Below are 15,085 nucleotides of genomic sequence, written 5' to 3' on the forward strand. Positions count from 1 at the left end.
TCCCTTCCAGAAACCAGGAATGCTCTTCTTCAAGGTCAGTCTTGAACTGCAGCCTGACCACTCGCTCAATTCTCTGGCCCCTGGGAGACCTTTAGCTCTCCAGCTGGGGAGGCCTCTGGGTATCAGGTTTCAGAGCTGGATGCTCAGGGCTGGCTGGGCTTGGAGACAGAGATATGGGCATCATCAGAGCGATGGAGTGGCTACGACAATGAGGGTGATGACATTCCTGAGGGAAGAGGGCCTGGGACAGAGTCCTGGTGATCACCACTCAGATGCCTTGAGGAAGATGAGCACATAGCAGAGTCCGAAAAGGAGCGGTCTGAGAGCAAGATGGAAACCAGTGGGGCGGGGGTGCCTAGATGCCAAGGAGAGTGTGCCGAGGGGAGGGCATGGGGGACAGGGAGGATGGGGTGAGAGACCCCCACAGCTGAGGGGTCAAGGAGGTCCAGTCTGGAAAGAACACAGAGTTCAGCAAAGGATATCCTTGGTGACCTCAGCCAGCGCAGTGTGCGGGTAGGGAGGGCAAAGGCACCTGGGGTGGGTTGAGAATGGAGGGGAGGAGGAGGAGGCTACTTCACCAGCAAGTAAGGAGAAGGAAAGGAAAGTGGTTTAAGGGTCTTTTTACTATTTTTCAGGTAGGCAAGACTTCAGCACAGCCACGGTGTGAAAGGAAGACGTGAAGAGAGAAGAGAGGCTGCAGAGGGAGGCCCCAGAGGGTGGGCAAGACAGATAGCACGGCTTCTACCATGAGGCAGGGGGCTGAGCAGAGAGAGAAGGTGAGAACAGGAGCTACCCAAGAAGGAAGGGCTGGGTGGGGTCAGGACCCATTGAGTGTGAGGGTCAGAGGTGTGGCAGGGGAATGAGGGCTGAGGCCCCACGGTCCAGGGTGGTGAGGACCCAGAGCCTCAGTCTCCTCTCAGTGGGGTTCACCATCAGCATTCAAAGACCGGGATGGAAGTAGAGGGAGCCCAAGTGGACGCAGTGATGCCAATGATCCGCGGCAAGGAGGAAGCTGGCAGGCCACACTGTTTCTCCAAAATTATATTTTAATACATTCATGTGGGTTATACAAAGAGCTGGTCCCCAGGCGGGAATTGCGGCCTGGCTCCTTGAGGTGAGAGCAGCATTGTGTAGTGTTTTCAAAAATCAGGCCTGAAGGGGCCCACACCTTGCCCTCCAGGCCTGGGGAAGAGTGTTTCTGGGCAGTGAGCACCTGTGGTTGTGATCCCAACCAGGACTGGGTCCACCTGGCTGTCCCACACGCCAGCAGGGCCCCAGGCTAAGGCCAGGACACCAGCTTCTAGCCCCGGCTCTGCCACTGACTCCCTGAGTCCTTGACCCTCTCTGGGCCTCAGTTTTCTTGTCTATAAAACGGGGCGGAGAGAAGGGTGTTTTCATTGTCTCACACTTTACCAAGCACCATCATGAGCCAGACCACGGGCCAAGTATGGGTAAGATAGTGAAGACAACAACAGAGGGTCTTGGGCTGACCCCAGGGCTTCCTGGACAGCCCATGATTCCAAGGGCATGGGGAATAGGGGGTTATATCTAGATGGGCTTTTCTACCCACTTTGGTAGGGGGAAAAAGTCCCTGCATGACGAGGACCCGAAAGCGTTTGGAGCCAGCGTTATCTTGTGATAGGACAGCTGGGAGAGAAGGAAATCACTCAGGTCCAGCCCCTAAATCCCCTTCACACCCCCAATGAGGTCTGAATCCACTTGTGTCACGGGCTTTACCACTGGCTTGTGAAGCTCTGAGCAAGTGCCAGTCTCTTCCTCAGCCTCAGTTTCCCTATCTGTGCAACGGGGAGGCTGGACTCCCCGGTCTCAAACTCCAGGCTGTGCTCAATGGAGGAAGAGGGAACGCAAGGGCAAAAGGTGAACACACACCAGTCTGCAAACGAGGGAATAGGGGAAACTGAGGCAGAGAAGGAGGCAGCCTGTGTCTGCCTGCCCAGGAGAGAGGAGGGAGAGGAGTGGGTGGGGATTGCGGCACGGGATGCTCCCAGGCCCTGCTCCCTCGATATGGGGCCATTTCCTGTCCACCTAACAGCCGACTGCCCCTGCAGTGGCAAAGGTCAGGCCGGGGAGACAGGCGGATTTGAGCCTGAATCTCAGGTCTGGCATTTCTTAGCTGCAGGACCCTGGAGGGAGAGTTCTGGAGTTCTTGTAAAATGGTTAATCCCCACCTCAGAGGGCTGTCATGAAGAGGCAGACCTGTTCCCGCTGCTGGCAAGCCTGGGGCCAAACAGAACCGGGTACCTAAGGTTCTAACTCCTGGCTCACCAGCCAGGGTGGGGCGCTGGGGACGACCAGGGCGCCTGCGTAGGGAGTTGGGGGCCTAGAGCAGTACTGGGGTGAGTATGCGCACCCCGAGAGTGCTGGGCAGGGAAAGAGCCCGTTCGGAGCAGGAAGTGGAATGGTCGGCCCTGGGGCCAGAAGCCCAGGCTCCGCAGGAACTGCTGCCGCCCCATAGCCGGATCCAGGACCCACTCACGCGGCTGCTCTTCTGCTCACAAGCTCTTCGTGCGCCAGAGAAGCTGAAAGTCATTATGGGAAGCTGTGACACACAGTCCGCTTGGACACGTCTCAGACAAGTGTCCCTGGTCTCGCCCCTGCTGCGCTCTGGGCCTGGCGGGGCAGGACTCTCGGCGCCAGCTGGGGCTGCAGCGTCCCGGAGCCCTGGCCTTCCGCTCTGCGCGGTCACTGCGTGGCTTCGCGACCCCCTCCCCCCCAGGACTCGGAGCTGCTTCAGGGCAGGGGTGTGTCTCCTCCACCGGAGCAGGATGGGGCACAAAACAGATGCCTGGCCGAGATTTGCTGATCGGGCAGGTCGACCTTGCTCTCTGTCACTCCTGAAACTGGCCAACTTCCGGCGTCCACAGCCGGACCACACGTGTGGCCTGGGAAGTGGGTCGCCTACCAGGACAGCAGCACATGAGGAAAGGAGCCCTGGGCTGGGATGTAGAGACCAGCGTGCCCCGACCCGGGCTCCCCGTGTGACCTTGGGTCAGTCCCCACCCCCGGCTGTGCTCCGGCTGCCCGGCTCACCTGGGCAGGCCTCCCGGCTTCTCTAGGCTTTGTACTGTTGGCCGAACTTCTGCCGGCGGACACAGCAACAGGTGGCCAGGGTGGTGAGGAGGATGGCCGAGACCAGCGCGAAGGTGAGGATGATGATGAGGTTGACATTCTTGAGCCCCCCCTTCTCACAGTCCTCGGGGCGCACGTGGCTCAGGGCCACCTCCTCCCGGGAGCCGAAGCGGCAGGTCAGGTCCTGGGTGCCGTCCACGTCCACACGGCCTTGGTGCAGCTGGGCGGCCAGCCAGCCGTTGCCACAGCAGCTCAGCGGATTGCCCTGCAGGTAGAGGCGCCGGAGGCTGGGCTCCAGGCCCCCCATGGCGCTGCCGGGCAGGAGGCTGAAGCTGTTGTTCCTCAGGTCCAGTACCTCCAGGGACACGGCCTGCGTCCAGGCGGGCAGACGGCTCAGGCGGTTCTCGGCAAGGTTGAGACGCTTAAGGCAGCTGAAGCAGGGCAGGTCCACTTGCAAGACGGCCAGCCCGTTGCCTTGCAGGGCCAGGACCTCCAAGGAGGCCTCCAGGCCTGCCAGGGCCCCTGTGACCACGTCCAGCCCGGGGTTCGCAGAGAGGTCCAGCTCGGTAAGCGGCGTGTGGAGGAAGGCCCCCGCCCGCAGCCGCTCCATCTCGTTGTCCACCAGGTTCAGGATGCGGAGGGAGGAGAGGCCAGAGAAGGCCACACACCCCAGGGCTCCAGGCTCCCCCGGCCCCCCACAAGGCCTGACCCGGTTTCCCTGAAGGTTCAGCCTCTGCAGACTGGCCAGGCCGGCAAAAGTGTACGGGGGCAGGTCCTGCAGGGCGTTGTCCTGGAGGAGCAGCGTCCGCAGGGACCCCAGCGCTCTGGAGGCCAGCGCCAGCGTCGCCAGCGCGTTGTGGCTCACGTCCAGGTGCACGAGGCAAGGCAGGAAGCGGGCGCGCAGCACCGCAAAGCCTCGCAGGCAGTTCCGACTGAGATTCAGGAAGCGAAGGGAGGTCAGGGGCTCCAGAAAGCCCTCGGGGACCAGCTCGATCTCATTGTAGCTCAAATCCAGATTCAGGAGCTGGGAGAGGGGGTGGCTGCTGGCGTTCCGGCTGGGGTTCGAGAAGGGCAAGGCCGACCAGCCCTCAGAAGGTGCGTGGATGCCCTCGCCGCCCTGGGGTGGCCCTGCAGGGAGCCGGATGAGGTTGTTGGACACGTTCAGGTAGATGAGTCTCGGGAGCGCGGCCAAGTCGGGGAAGTGGAGCAGTTTGTTCTCCCGCAGGTCGAGCCAGGCCAGCTGATACTCGGCCCGGGGCTCGGGGGCCGTCTGAAAGGCCTCAATACTGTTGCAGCTCAGGTCAAGCACTCGCAGCTGCTGGAGGCTGAAGTCGGAGATGCAGGTGAGGGAGTTCCTGGAGAGATTCAGGTGGGCCAGGTGGGGCAGGGCCTCGAAAGCACCGTCCTCGATGTCCATGAGCACGTTGCTGTGCAGGTCGAGCCGCTCGAGCGCAGGCGTGCCCCAGAAGGTATGGCGGGCCAGGCGGGTCAGGCTGTTCTCGGCCAGCGAGAGGGCGCGCAGGGCGGGCGCCTCCCCCAGCAGCCGCTCCACCAGGCCACTGTACAGGCTGTTCCCCGACAGGTCCAGAGATGTCACACGAGGCAGGGGGCCCAGACCAGGGGTGCTCAGCACGGTGCCCGCTGCCAGGCGGTTACGGGCCAGGTTGAGGTGCTCCAGGTGGGGCAGGGCCTGGAAGACACCTGTCTGGATGAAGCTGATCTCGTTGGTGCTCAGGTCCAGGTGTCGAAGGGCCATGTAGAAGCCCAGGGGTGAGGCCAGGATGCTCCGCAGCTGGTTTCCAGATAGGTCGAGGGCCTCGATGTCCCGTGGGAGCATCGAGGGGACCTGGAGCAGGCCAAGACCCTGGCACGAGACCTCCTTGTCGACCTGGGGTGGGTTGGGGAGGACAGGGAGAGCAGTGGGACTGAGTGGGTACAGCACGGGGTGGAACCAGACACACCTTCTAGGAAGGATGCCTCAAGCCCCTCCCCAACCCCAGCCAGGCTTAGCTAGGCTTCTCCTCTGGCTCCCAAGGTGCTCCACATTTCTCCCCCCAAGCCCAATCCTCCCACATCTGGACGATCCCTATCTTGCTCGCTGCCCCCATCTCTGGCACTCAGTACTGTGTGGGGCATCAGAGAGGGACTTAAGGAAGTTTGATGGATACACAGACACAGAAAAGACAGATATGAAGACAAATGAACTCACAAAACACCCTATACTGACTATTATCCCATTTCACAGGAAATTGAGCCATATATCACCTGGAGGGACCCCAAGCCAGTGAACAGCAGGGTCGAGCTGGAACCTAGGGCCTCCTGGGTTACATCCTGGGTTCCTTTTATGGGCCCAGATAGTTAAATTTACCCAGCGGCTGTTACACCAGAAACCATTTGGGGAGAAATGTTTCCAAAATGCAATTTGCACTCCTCTCACCGGTTTTTATTTTGGCCTCCTATTTTGGCCTCAGCCCTCATTCCAGCCCTCATTCCATGGGGCAGAGCTCCGGGTCCCGGTGCCTGCCTTTCTCGCCACGGACCCCCAGCTGAGACCTCCTTTCTGCTGCTTCCACCTGCCCCACCTCCATCAGTGGCCTGGCCCTCCATGGCCTGGTCCAGATTGGCCCCTGGAGATGGGAGTGGGGGTAGGAAGCCGGGGGAAAGATGGCCAGGGTCCCAACCCACATTCTTGGGTGACAAGACTATGGTTTTGCTGTGCAAGCCTCACCAAGTCCCATTACCACTCCGGGCTACTTATCCAGAAAGTAGCACCCTTCCCCAGCACCCACTCAGCGTTTTACATTTTATTTAGCACGTTCAGGCCCATGGTCTCCCTGGAGCCTCACAAGAGCAAGCACATCAAATATGATCACCCCTCTGTTCAGAAACCCAAGCTCAGAGAGGGTGGGGGGGCTCCGGGGTCACCCAGCTGAGGAGCAGCAGAGCTGGGGTTTGAACCCATATCTTTTCACAACCAAAGGCCAACTTCATCCTTCTAAGCACATGTGCCTTCCAGAGCCTGATTTTTTTTTCTGTGCAAATATAGTCTCCCTCTCACCTTTTCAAAGACCCCAGGAATCCAGCCTTTCTCAGGAAAGGGTCTGACTTCCACAACCACCCAGCTCAGGCCCACTCCCGCCCTGGGCTTTCTACATCCACCGGCCCCTTCTGACCCCTCCACCTGCCTAATGCCTGGCAACGGCTAAAAGAAAGCCTTCACTCTGTGCTACTCTCTGCTTCCACCCCTCCCGGGCAAAATCCAGGACATTCAGCAGGGTTCAAGGCTGTTTGTGGCTCTTGCTGACCCGTCCTCTCCCCACCCAACCCACTCCCAACCCACTCCAGCCCAGCGCACATGCAGTGAGCACACCTGACCACTGCCCTCTGTGCCCTCGCACACCTACCTCTGGGCCTCCTCCCTGCTGTTCCCTGCGCTGGTCATCCCTCCCCCCTCCCCCCCCCCCTCCCCCTCCCCAGATCTGCAGGGGAAACTTGGTGTTTGGTGTACTGAGCCGGGCAGGTGGGGCCTCCTCTGGGCTCTCACCACCCCGGTGCTCCCTCTCTCATAGCTTTGGCCTCTGATTGTGACAGTCTGTGTGGGTCCTGCCAGGCAGGGAGCTCAGAGCTAACAGGGATTGGTGTGATTGGTATGGATACCTTGGACCTGGCCCACAAAAGGTGCTCAGTACATTTTTTTAATGAATGAAAGAGTCACGGACATCACTGGCTTAGTAAAGGACTCAGGGATTGAATCAATCACCTTTCTGAAAGGAAAGAAAAGAGACAATCCATGTCTTCTAACTGACCATTAGAGTAAAAAGACTCTGGCTCCCCCACTTCCCTGATGGGGAGACAGAACCTGAAGATGGCAGTGACCTGTGCAAGGTCACAGTGAGTGGCGGAGGGCCCCCCCAAGCAGGAACACCAGCTTGGGGGTGCTCCCTGCCTGGCCCAGCTCTTGGCTTCCTCCCCATAGCTCCAAGGGAGTGCGGGGGAGGGGAGGGGGACAGAACTGCCTTCATCAGGCACCTGTGTGACTCTTCCCGCTCCTGGTAGTCCAGGGACTTGGCCCTACCACCTCCAACCAAGCAGCTTCCTCGAGGCCTCAGAAGCCCACGGTTACCACTGCACCTGGGCTCCCCTCTAAACCACAAGCCTAGCCCGGCCACCTTGCCAGCCCTGCCTGGCTCTTGGCTTCCTCCCTCACAACCTCTCCACCAGCTCAGGCCACTGGGCATGGCCTCCTCTTCCCTCTCCTCAGCTCCCTGGACCATCCTGACTGAAGGAAGAAACAGCAGAAGGAATAGCAGGACCACCTGTCATGGAGCACCAGCTCTGTGGCAGGCTCCGTGGCTGAGTGCACAGAGCCCTGGCCTCGTTTAATCCTGGCACGTATTAGTTACCCTGCTGAACCCCGGGGTGAGCTTCCCCCAGATTAGTCAGAGGCTCCAGAGTACCAGCGCAAGTTTCTTTTCCTATTGGTGCCAGCCGAGGACCCAGGCTGACTCCTTCTGCACGGTAAATAGTACCAGCCAGCATTTGCTGAGCATCTGCTGTGTGGGGGGCACTGTACTGGGATCCACGAGACCCCACACCCCGTTTCATCTCCGGATATCAAAGGCTCCCAAGACACCAGCCCCTGAGAGCTGAGCCAGGACACAAAGCTGGCCAAGCCCAGGGCCTAAGACTTGCTTTCTACCCTGGTGCCCACGAGGCCCAGTGGGGGCTGCTGGTCGGCAGGGCAACACCGGACTGCCCATCCAGAAGGAAGCTTGAAGGCCAGGGCCGCTCTCAGAACTCTTTCTAAAGGCGCCCACGGCTCCCTGAGCGCGGAGCCTCCAGCATGACAGACATAGCCAAGTTCAGAGATACTCTTGACAACCTTCTACTCACTCTCTCTGGGATGCCAGGATGCCGCTGCCCCCATTTTTTTTTTTTTTAAGGAAGGAAGAGGACTTGCCACCCAACTCCATTTGGCCTTCTGTGCGTAGAAGGGCAACAGGGTAGAAAGAAGTACCCGGCAGTGGCCAGCATAAGCTCGGGAGAGCTGGGTTCATGTCCTAGCTCTGGGACTTCCTGTCTGTATGACCCTGGTGCGTCACATCTCTTCTCTGAGCCTTGGTTTCCTCCGCTGAAAAGAGGAGTTCTTTGCAGGATAAAACGAGAGAAAGCCTTCAGTGTGGTGGGGCACCTCACGAGCCCTTAGTGTGTGGCAATTTCTTTTTACTATTTTGAAAATGATCATAATCCCTGTACTGATCTTCCACAGTAGTTCAGAAAGTGCTTTCCTGCCTATCATCCACCCAGAATCCAAAGCTCACCCAGCCTCCCTCTGCCTGTGGGCTGGTCTGGGCCCTTCACCTCTCTGAGCCTCTCTCCCCAGGCAGAATGTGGCGCTGCATTTGGGAATGTCTGAGGCCTCCTCTGCTGATTATTCTGGGATCTGGGAATCTCAGAAGGGCTCTGAGGAGCAAGAAGGGAGGTGGTAAGAGCAGGGCACGGCCAACCCCAGGGAAGGGCTGCAGGCCCCGGCCTCCCAGCACTCCCAGAGGCAGCTGCACCACCTGTGTCAGAAGCTTCCAGTCCCGGCTCCAAGTGGGGCTGCTGGAGGGCCTGTCGCTTCCCCAGCCCCACTCCCGCCTTGACCTCAGTGACTGCCCAGCCTTATAAGGGAACCTACGTGGTCCCTCTTCCCTGTATCCTGCAGGGCCCCAGTGACTTCAGGGCTAGTCTCCCTGGCCAAGGGCAAGAAAAAGGGACAAAAGTAAATCAAACCTTGTCCCTGCCCTGAAGAAGTTCTTGGTCTACCAAGTGAAACAGGCTTGGACCCATTCACCAACTACCCCATGTGCTCAGTATGAGAGTCCAGAAAACGGCACACAGAACCAGATCAGCCTGGGAGGGGTCGGGCAGGGCTCTCTGGAGGAGGCAGGATTTGATCTGGGTAGCAATGAGTGAGAGGCATCCCATCAGGGAAGCAGCAGACGGGTCCAAGTCAAGGACCTATTAGGAAAGGGGATTTGGCCATGAGGGACCCGGCTAGACCACCCCAAGTTCCCCACACATACATATATTCTAGATCACCCCGAGGGTCCACTGCCCTGCAGGGGCAGCTGGGGGAAATAGAGTCCAATCTCAGCCCCACTGGTCCTAGTTGAATGCCCTTGAACGAGTCATCTAACCTCTCTAAACTGCAGTTTCCAACTCTATAAAATGGGAATAATGGTACTTACTGACAGGATGAAGAGTACATCAAGTATTTAAACATCCTAGTAGGTACTCATGAAATGCAAGGGTTAAATGCATTAAATGTGTTCCCTTTCCTCTTCTAACTCCCCTGACTTCTGGCTTGTGGGCCTGGGGCAGTAGGACACCCTGGGGGGCTTATCCCGCCTGGGCAGGGCTTCTTACCATCTCACAGGGCACCTTGTCTCGCTGTTGGGAGGTGGCCAGGCCCTGGGTCAGCACGGCCAGGAGCAGCAGGATCTGGTGGCTCATGGCTCTGCAGAGGGTGGGGAGGAAAGGGAAACATTGTAAGACCCCTGGCTCCTTTCCTCTACCAGTCCCCATCGCTCCCATCCTGCCCGTGCCTGCCTTCAGCGAGCCCCAGATCACAGCTAGAGCTGGACCAAAGGTGCCGCGAATGCCCGTGGATGCTGGGGTCTGCAGCTGACCACAAAGGACCTCTCGTGCCAGGCCAAGGAGCTAGGCAGCAAGAGTTTTGAAGCATGTGGGTGACTTGGTCAGATCTGGGTTTCAACAGACCCTACCTGAGGGAAGACTGCCTGCAGGGGGTGAGCGGGAGACAGAGGGACTCTAAGGGCTGCCTGGAGCCAAGCTCAGGGCTGCGGTGGGGTCAGGTGGGGAGCTAGGCCTCTGACTGCATTTCCACCCAGGTCCTAAGCAGGTCCCCCATCTTAGTTTCTTAGGCCCCAAACGGAATTCCTCAATCTCCCCACCCCTAGACTTTTATTTTGCCCTTTTTCTTTTGATTTTCTGATTCTGGAGTCCCTGCCATTGTTTGAAGGCTGGGCCTGGAGCCCTGACAGGAAGCCCCGCCAGGAGGCCTGCCCTGCCCCCAGCACTGTTGCCGCGGACTTCCCCAGGAGCAGGCTCCAGGCCCTTTACTTTCACTGAAGTTACCACCAGCGCAGGGGGCCACTCGGGCCTGCTGGTGTTCTCTCTATGTACAACCAAGGTGGCGTTGAGGGGGACCGCAAAGTCAAAGCCCAGTGCTGCGAGGGGCTCACTTACTGAGGACTTGGCCCAAGTGCTAGGAGTACACATCAAGTCTCTTTCTTTCTTTCTTTCTTTCTTCTTTCTTTCTTTCTTTCTTTCTTTCTTTCTTTCTTTCTCTTTTCTCTTTCTTTCTCCTTTTCTTCTTTCTTTCTTCCTTCCTTCCTTTCTTCTTTCCTTCCTTCCTCCCTTCCTTCCTTCCTTTCTTCTTTCCTCCCTTCCTCCCTTCCTTCCTCCCTCCCTTTCTCTCTCTCTCTGTCTCTCTCTCTTTCACACCTTAACTGAATGCTTCCTCAAGTCTGGCTCTGTGCTGGGAACTGGGGTCACAAATAAATGCACAGAAGTGACCAGAATGCATACAGAGTGTTCACGAGGCAGGACACATAAAGCCCTCCAAGAGCGCTGGACTCAGTCACCCATAACTGACTGCTCTCTCTTCCCCTCCACTTACCTGCTATGGGACCTGTACGAGTCACTTCACCTCTCTGAGCCTCAGTTTCCTCCTTTGAGATTAATGCCAACTTTGCTAAGTTTTGGTAAACATCAAATGAGATGCATTGTATGAAAGTACCTTTACAGAGCCCTTATTATGCACCAGGCACTCTTCTCCATACTTCAAGGTATTAACTCACTTAATCCTTACAGTAATTTAAGGACTTGGTTTTATGATTACCATTCCCATTTTGCAGATGGGGAAACTGAGGCTCAGAGAGATCAAGTAACATGACCAAAGTCACACAGCTCACTAGTGGCAGGCCCACGCCATCTTTACCCTTAACCTCTACTCTAGAACATCACCCGCAGGTGCTCGATAAATGAGTGCTGAATTGCAACTCTGAAGGGTGCTTTAGAAGAAGAAGCATCTATAGGATCTTTGAGGACTGAGTCTTTGACTGTTGGAATCCCCTAGTGTCCTGGTGATGAATTTTAAATTAAGATGGTTACTCTGAGGCCTTTTCTGGTCCACACATGCCTGGGCCACAGTGGTGTCTTTTCAACCCCATTCCCTGGGTTCAGCTCGGGGCCATGGGCCCCCTGCCCCCCACAGCTGCTCTTCTCTCACCTCCTGCGTTCATAGGAAATTTGGTTCTGCTGTTTAAGAAGCAGAACATCACAACCCATTTGAAAGCTAGTGTATTCACAATTGAATGGAAACCTCCAGTGGGACCTTTACACTCCTTGGGGAGTGTGCCTGCCCACCCCAGCTCTTTCCCCCAGCTTCATGGCTGACTGTCTCCCCTCTCCCGCTCTGGCTTCTGGCAGCCTCTATTTCCTTCAGTTCTGTGAGCACCTTTGCATCGCCCCAAGCCTTCACTTCCTACCCCCTCTCGTGCTGAATGCCTCCTCATCCTCTGGGTCTCAGCTTAGATATCGCTTCCTCCAGGAAGCCTTCTCTGATTCCCCAAGTCTGGGTAGCTCATCCTCCAGGTTCCCACAGACGCTGAGCTTCAAGTGAGCACAGCACTGAGCACTCCATGGTTCGTTCCTCTGACCCCGGCTCCTAAGGGAGGCGCCCCAGGGCAAAGAGGACTCACTATCTGCTGGGATCTTACACCACCGGGCAGGCCAGGGAGGCACTGAGAACTGACACAAGGTGACACTGGCAAGAGCAGTCCTTCTTGACTCAGTCTTCATCTCCCTGCCATACTCCTTCCCCCCCATCAGCAGGTTCTGTCTGTTCTGCCTGAAAAACAGACCCTGAGTCTGCTACCTCCTTCCTGCATCGCTGCCCCACACTGAGGCACCACCACAACCCTGGGTCTCGAAAGCAGCAACACCTGCTTCCACCCTGACCCCCTTCAGGTTGTCCTCCACACACAGCCAGAGTGACGTCTTTAAATCATATATCAGAGCATGGGTCTCACTGCCTGAGAACCTCCAATGAAATCCAGGCTTTACACAATCTCCTCCCTGACCACATCTACCATTTGTCCTGCCCTTACCAAATTCTAGCTTTTTCACCATTCCTCAAACATAGCAAGTGCATTCCTGCCTCAGGGCCTGGAATGCTATCCCCCAGATTCCCACACATTTTGTTTCCTTGCATTGATCATTTCCTGCTAATTTCTTTCTTTTTTTTTTTTTTTAAGATTTTATTTATTTATTTGAAAGAGAGAGAGAGAGAAGGAGCAGGGGGACGGGCAGAGGGAGAAGAACAAGCAGACTCCCCGCTGAGCAGGGAGCCGGATGTGGTGCTTGATCCCAGGACCCCAGGATGCTTGATCCCAGGACTCTGGGATCATGACCTGAGCCGAAGGCAGATGCTTAACCAACTGAGCCACTCAGGAGCCCCTCCTGTTCATTTATTTCTGATTCTATGAGAACAGGGGTCTCTTAAGTGGTGCTCACCAAACATCTATTGAACAAATGGCAAAGTGAGGGGTAGAAGCTCTACTTCAGGGGGCTGTGAGGTTAGGACAAGGAAGGACCTGGATTGGTTCTGAACCTGAAGGCAGGGCTGCTCAAAGGAGTCCTCACTACGCCCCTCTTCCGCCTGTCAAATTTCACCCTACCCCCAAGGTGGGCACCTGTGCATCCAGCAGAAGTCCCCGGAGCCCGTGGACCTCTGCCCTGGCATCTCATCTGCGGGCCCCCTTCAGTAGTGTCCCCGACTCACTGTGTGGCCCGTGAGGGCCACTCCCTTTCAAGAGGGAGGACTGTGGTCACTTAGACCCAGGCTGACATTCGGACACTACTGCTTCCGTGCTCCCTGTGCCTCAGTGTCCCATCTGTGCAGCAGGTCGCCTGGTGGCTCTTCTGCCACTGGCTTCCCCCAGCCACTGTGATGATGGAGCTGAGAGTGGCTGTGAAGGTGTCCTGGACACATCGTGGACAATGACCCGGACGGCCGAACGGCCCAGGTGAGGCACGCTGAGGAGGGAGGCCCCAGGCCTGCCGACTAGTAGCCTAGGCAAGAGAAGGCAGGAGACATTTTAGGACTCTGACTGGCCTCCCAAATGCCAGAGAATATCCGTGTGTGTGTGTGTGTGTGTGTGTGTGTGTGTGTGAGAGAGAGAGAGAGAGAGAGAAATAGTGGGGGGATGGGGGGAAGGCAATGCCTATTATACTATTATAATAAGCCTGTCCCTACTATTTCAGGGCATTAGACACTGTTCTAAGCACTTGATCTGTATTATCTTATTGAAGTCACAATGCAATAACGTGGTTACCATAATTTCCATTTTACAGATGAGAAAACTGAGGCTCAGAAAGTGACTTAGCCCATAGTTCATAAGCATTTAGGGGGTGGGGGTTAGCCCGGGTCTACATGACCCAAATGCTGTGTTTTCTCCATTAGGTGCTGAGCTGCCTGCTCCCTCCTCTATAGAACTACTCTTATTGTGCCCAGGAGGAAAACAAGGCTCAGAGAGGTGACTTACCCAAAGTCACACAGGCAGTGAATAGCAGCTGGAGTCAGAATCTGGTCTGTCTGCCTCCAAAGCAAATGTTTCCACTACACCAGGCCAAGATCTCCCTCCTTAACCACCTCCAATGACCCCCACCCCCACCCCTATACACATAAACAGACAAGCTCACAGGGCTGGGCTCTGGGGTGCTCCTCTCCCTCCTCTCAGCCCCAGTCACCAGCAGAGTAGGGTCCTGGGAGAGCTGCTGTGGACGTTCATACCAAGCAGTGAATCACTAAGGGCAAGCCCCATTCTGGAGACATGTGCATCCCACGGGGGAATTAGACCTTAACCCAAAGGAATGTAGCTGTGATGGCGGAATTTCAGGCAGCTCGGATGGGGGTGGGGGTCCCTCACATCTTACCATTCATGAAGAAGGCCGGCTTCAGAACCCCTCAGGGAGAGGTGGGTGTCCCCCCAGTCCCCACCCAGAGATGGGCAAGCTATTTGGTGCGGTGGGATGGAAAGCGCCGGCCCGCCTGAGTCCGAGGGCAGTAGGAGACTTGGATTCAAATCCTGATCTGCCCTTGACTAGCTGTGAGTTCCCAAGCAAGTAAGTGCCGGCCTTTTGGCCGCTGTTTTCCCATCTGTCAAATAGGAACGCCGGCCTCTCCCTTCGCGGGAAAGATCAGCTGAGACAGGGTCCCGCTTGGCTCCGCGCGGGGAGTGGGGGCGGCGGCGGGAGGGGCCTACTGGGGGGCGGAGGGGGGGCATCGGGATGGCCCGGCCGCACCCCGCGCTCTCCAGGGGCGCGGGCCAGCCGGTTCCCCGAGGGGCCGGCAGCCTCGCCCGCGGGGCGGCTCCTACCTGGCTCAGCGCGGCCGCCGCTCCTCTCCCGCGCAGCCCCGGCACATCTTGCGCAAACCTGCCCCCCCACGGCCCCACCCCGCGCCAGACCCCGGGGTCACGGCCCGCGGAGGCCCACGGCTGCTCCACTGCCCCACGGGAACCCGACCCGCGAGGGGGCGGCTCGGGCTCCAATTTAAATACCTCTCCCGCCGACCCGCCCCACCACGCCCCCCCCCTCGGCCAAGCTGCGGGGTCCTAGCGCCCGGCCGGCGCGCCCCCGCGTGACTCGGTTTCTCCGGAACGCGCGAGGGGTTGAAGCATCTTTCCGCTGGAACCCCGGCTGGGAAGGGGCGGGGTGGCAGGGGGCGGGATGAAAGGGCCGGGAGGGAGGGGGGTCGCTAAGGAAGCGCGGGGCGGGCGAGGCCGCCCGGACCGCCGCACGTGCAGCTCGTGGCCCCGCGGGGTCCGGAGGGGCGGGAGTGGGGCGGGGGGAGCTCTAGGAGCCCGCAGGTCCGCAGAGGAAATCCGGCCTGGCCCGTTTTCCCGTTGCCGGCGCCGCCGCA

At 57.9% G+C, this 15,085-nt stretch overlaps 1 protein-coding gene across 3 annotated transcripts; it reads right to left on the reverse strand.

Moving 5' to 3' along the window:
* Window positions 1-1,032: 1,032 nt before the first annotated feature.
* Window positions 1,033-14,721, reverse strand: LRRC32 (leucine rich repeat containing 32). 3 transcript variants are annotated; one of them, XM_032427397.1, is made up of 4 exons: window positions 14,541-14,721; window positions 9,502-9,592; window positions 3,052-4,978; window positions 1,033-2,540 (listed from the first exon to the last, which is right to left on the reverse strand). In XM_032427397.1, exons 2-3 carry the CDS (start codon window positions 9,586-9,588, stop codon window positions 3,074-3,076), a joined length of 1,992 nt encoding a protein of 663 aa, XP_032283288.1. In that variant the 5' UTR covers window positions 9,589-9,592; window positions 14,541-14,721; the 3' UTR covers window positions 1,033-2,540; window positions 3,052-3,073. The 3 variants fall into 3 exon arrangements, with proteins under 3 accessions (XP_032283288.1, XP_032283286.1, XP_032283287.1); XM_032427395.1 differs by having other exon boundaries at window positions 1,033-4,978; XM_032427396.1 differs by lacking the exon at window positions 14,541-14,721 and adding an exon at window positions 12,944-13,283 and having other exon boundaries at window positions 1,033-4,978.
* Between the last annotated feature and the right edge of the window lie 364 nt (window positions 14,722-15,085).

The sequence above is a fragment of the Phoca vitulina genome, unplaced genomic scaffold (genome assembly GCF_004348235.1).
Source record: "Phoca vitulina isolate PV1807 unplaced genomic scaffold, GSC_HSeal_1.0 scaffold36, whole genome shotgun sequence".
NCBI classification, from domain to species: Eukaryota; Metazoa; Chordata; class Mammalia; order Carnivora; family Phocidae; genus Phoca; species Phoca vitulina.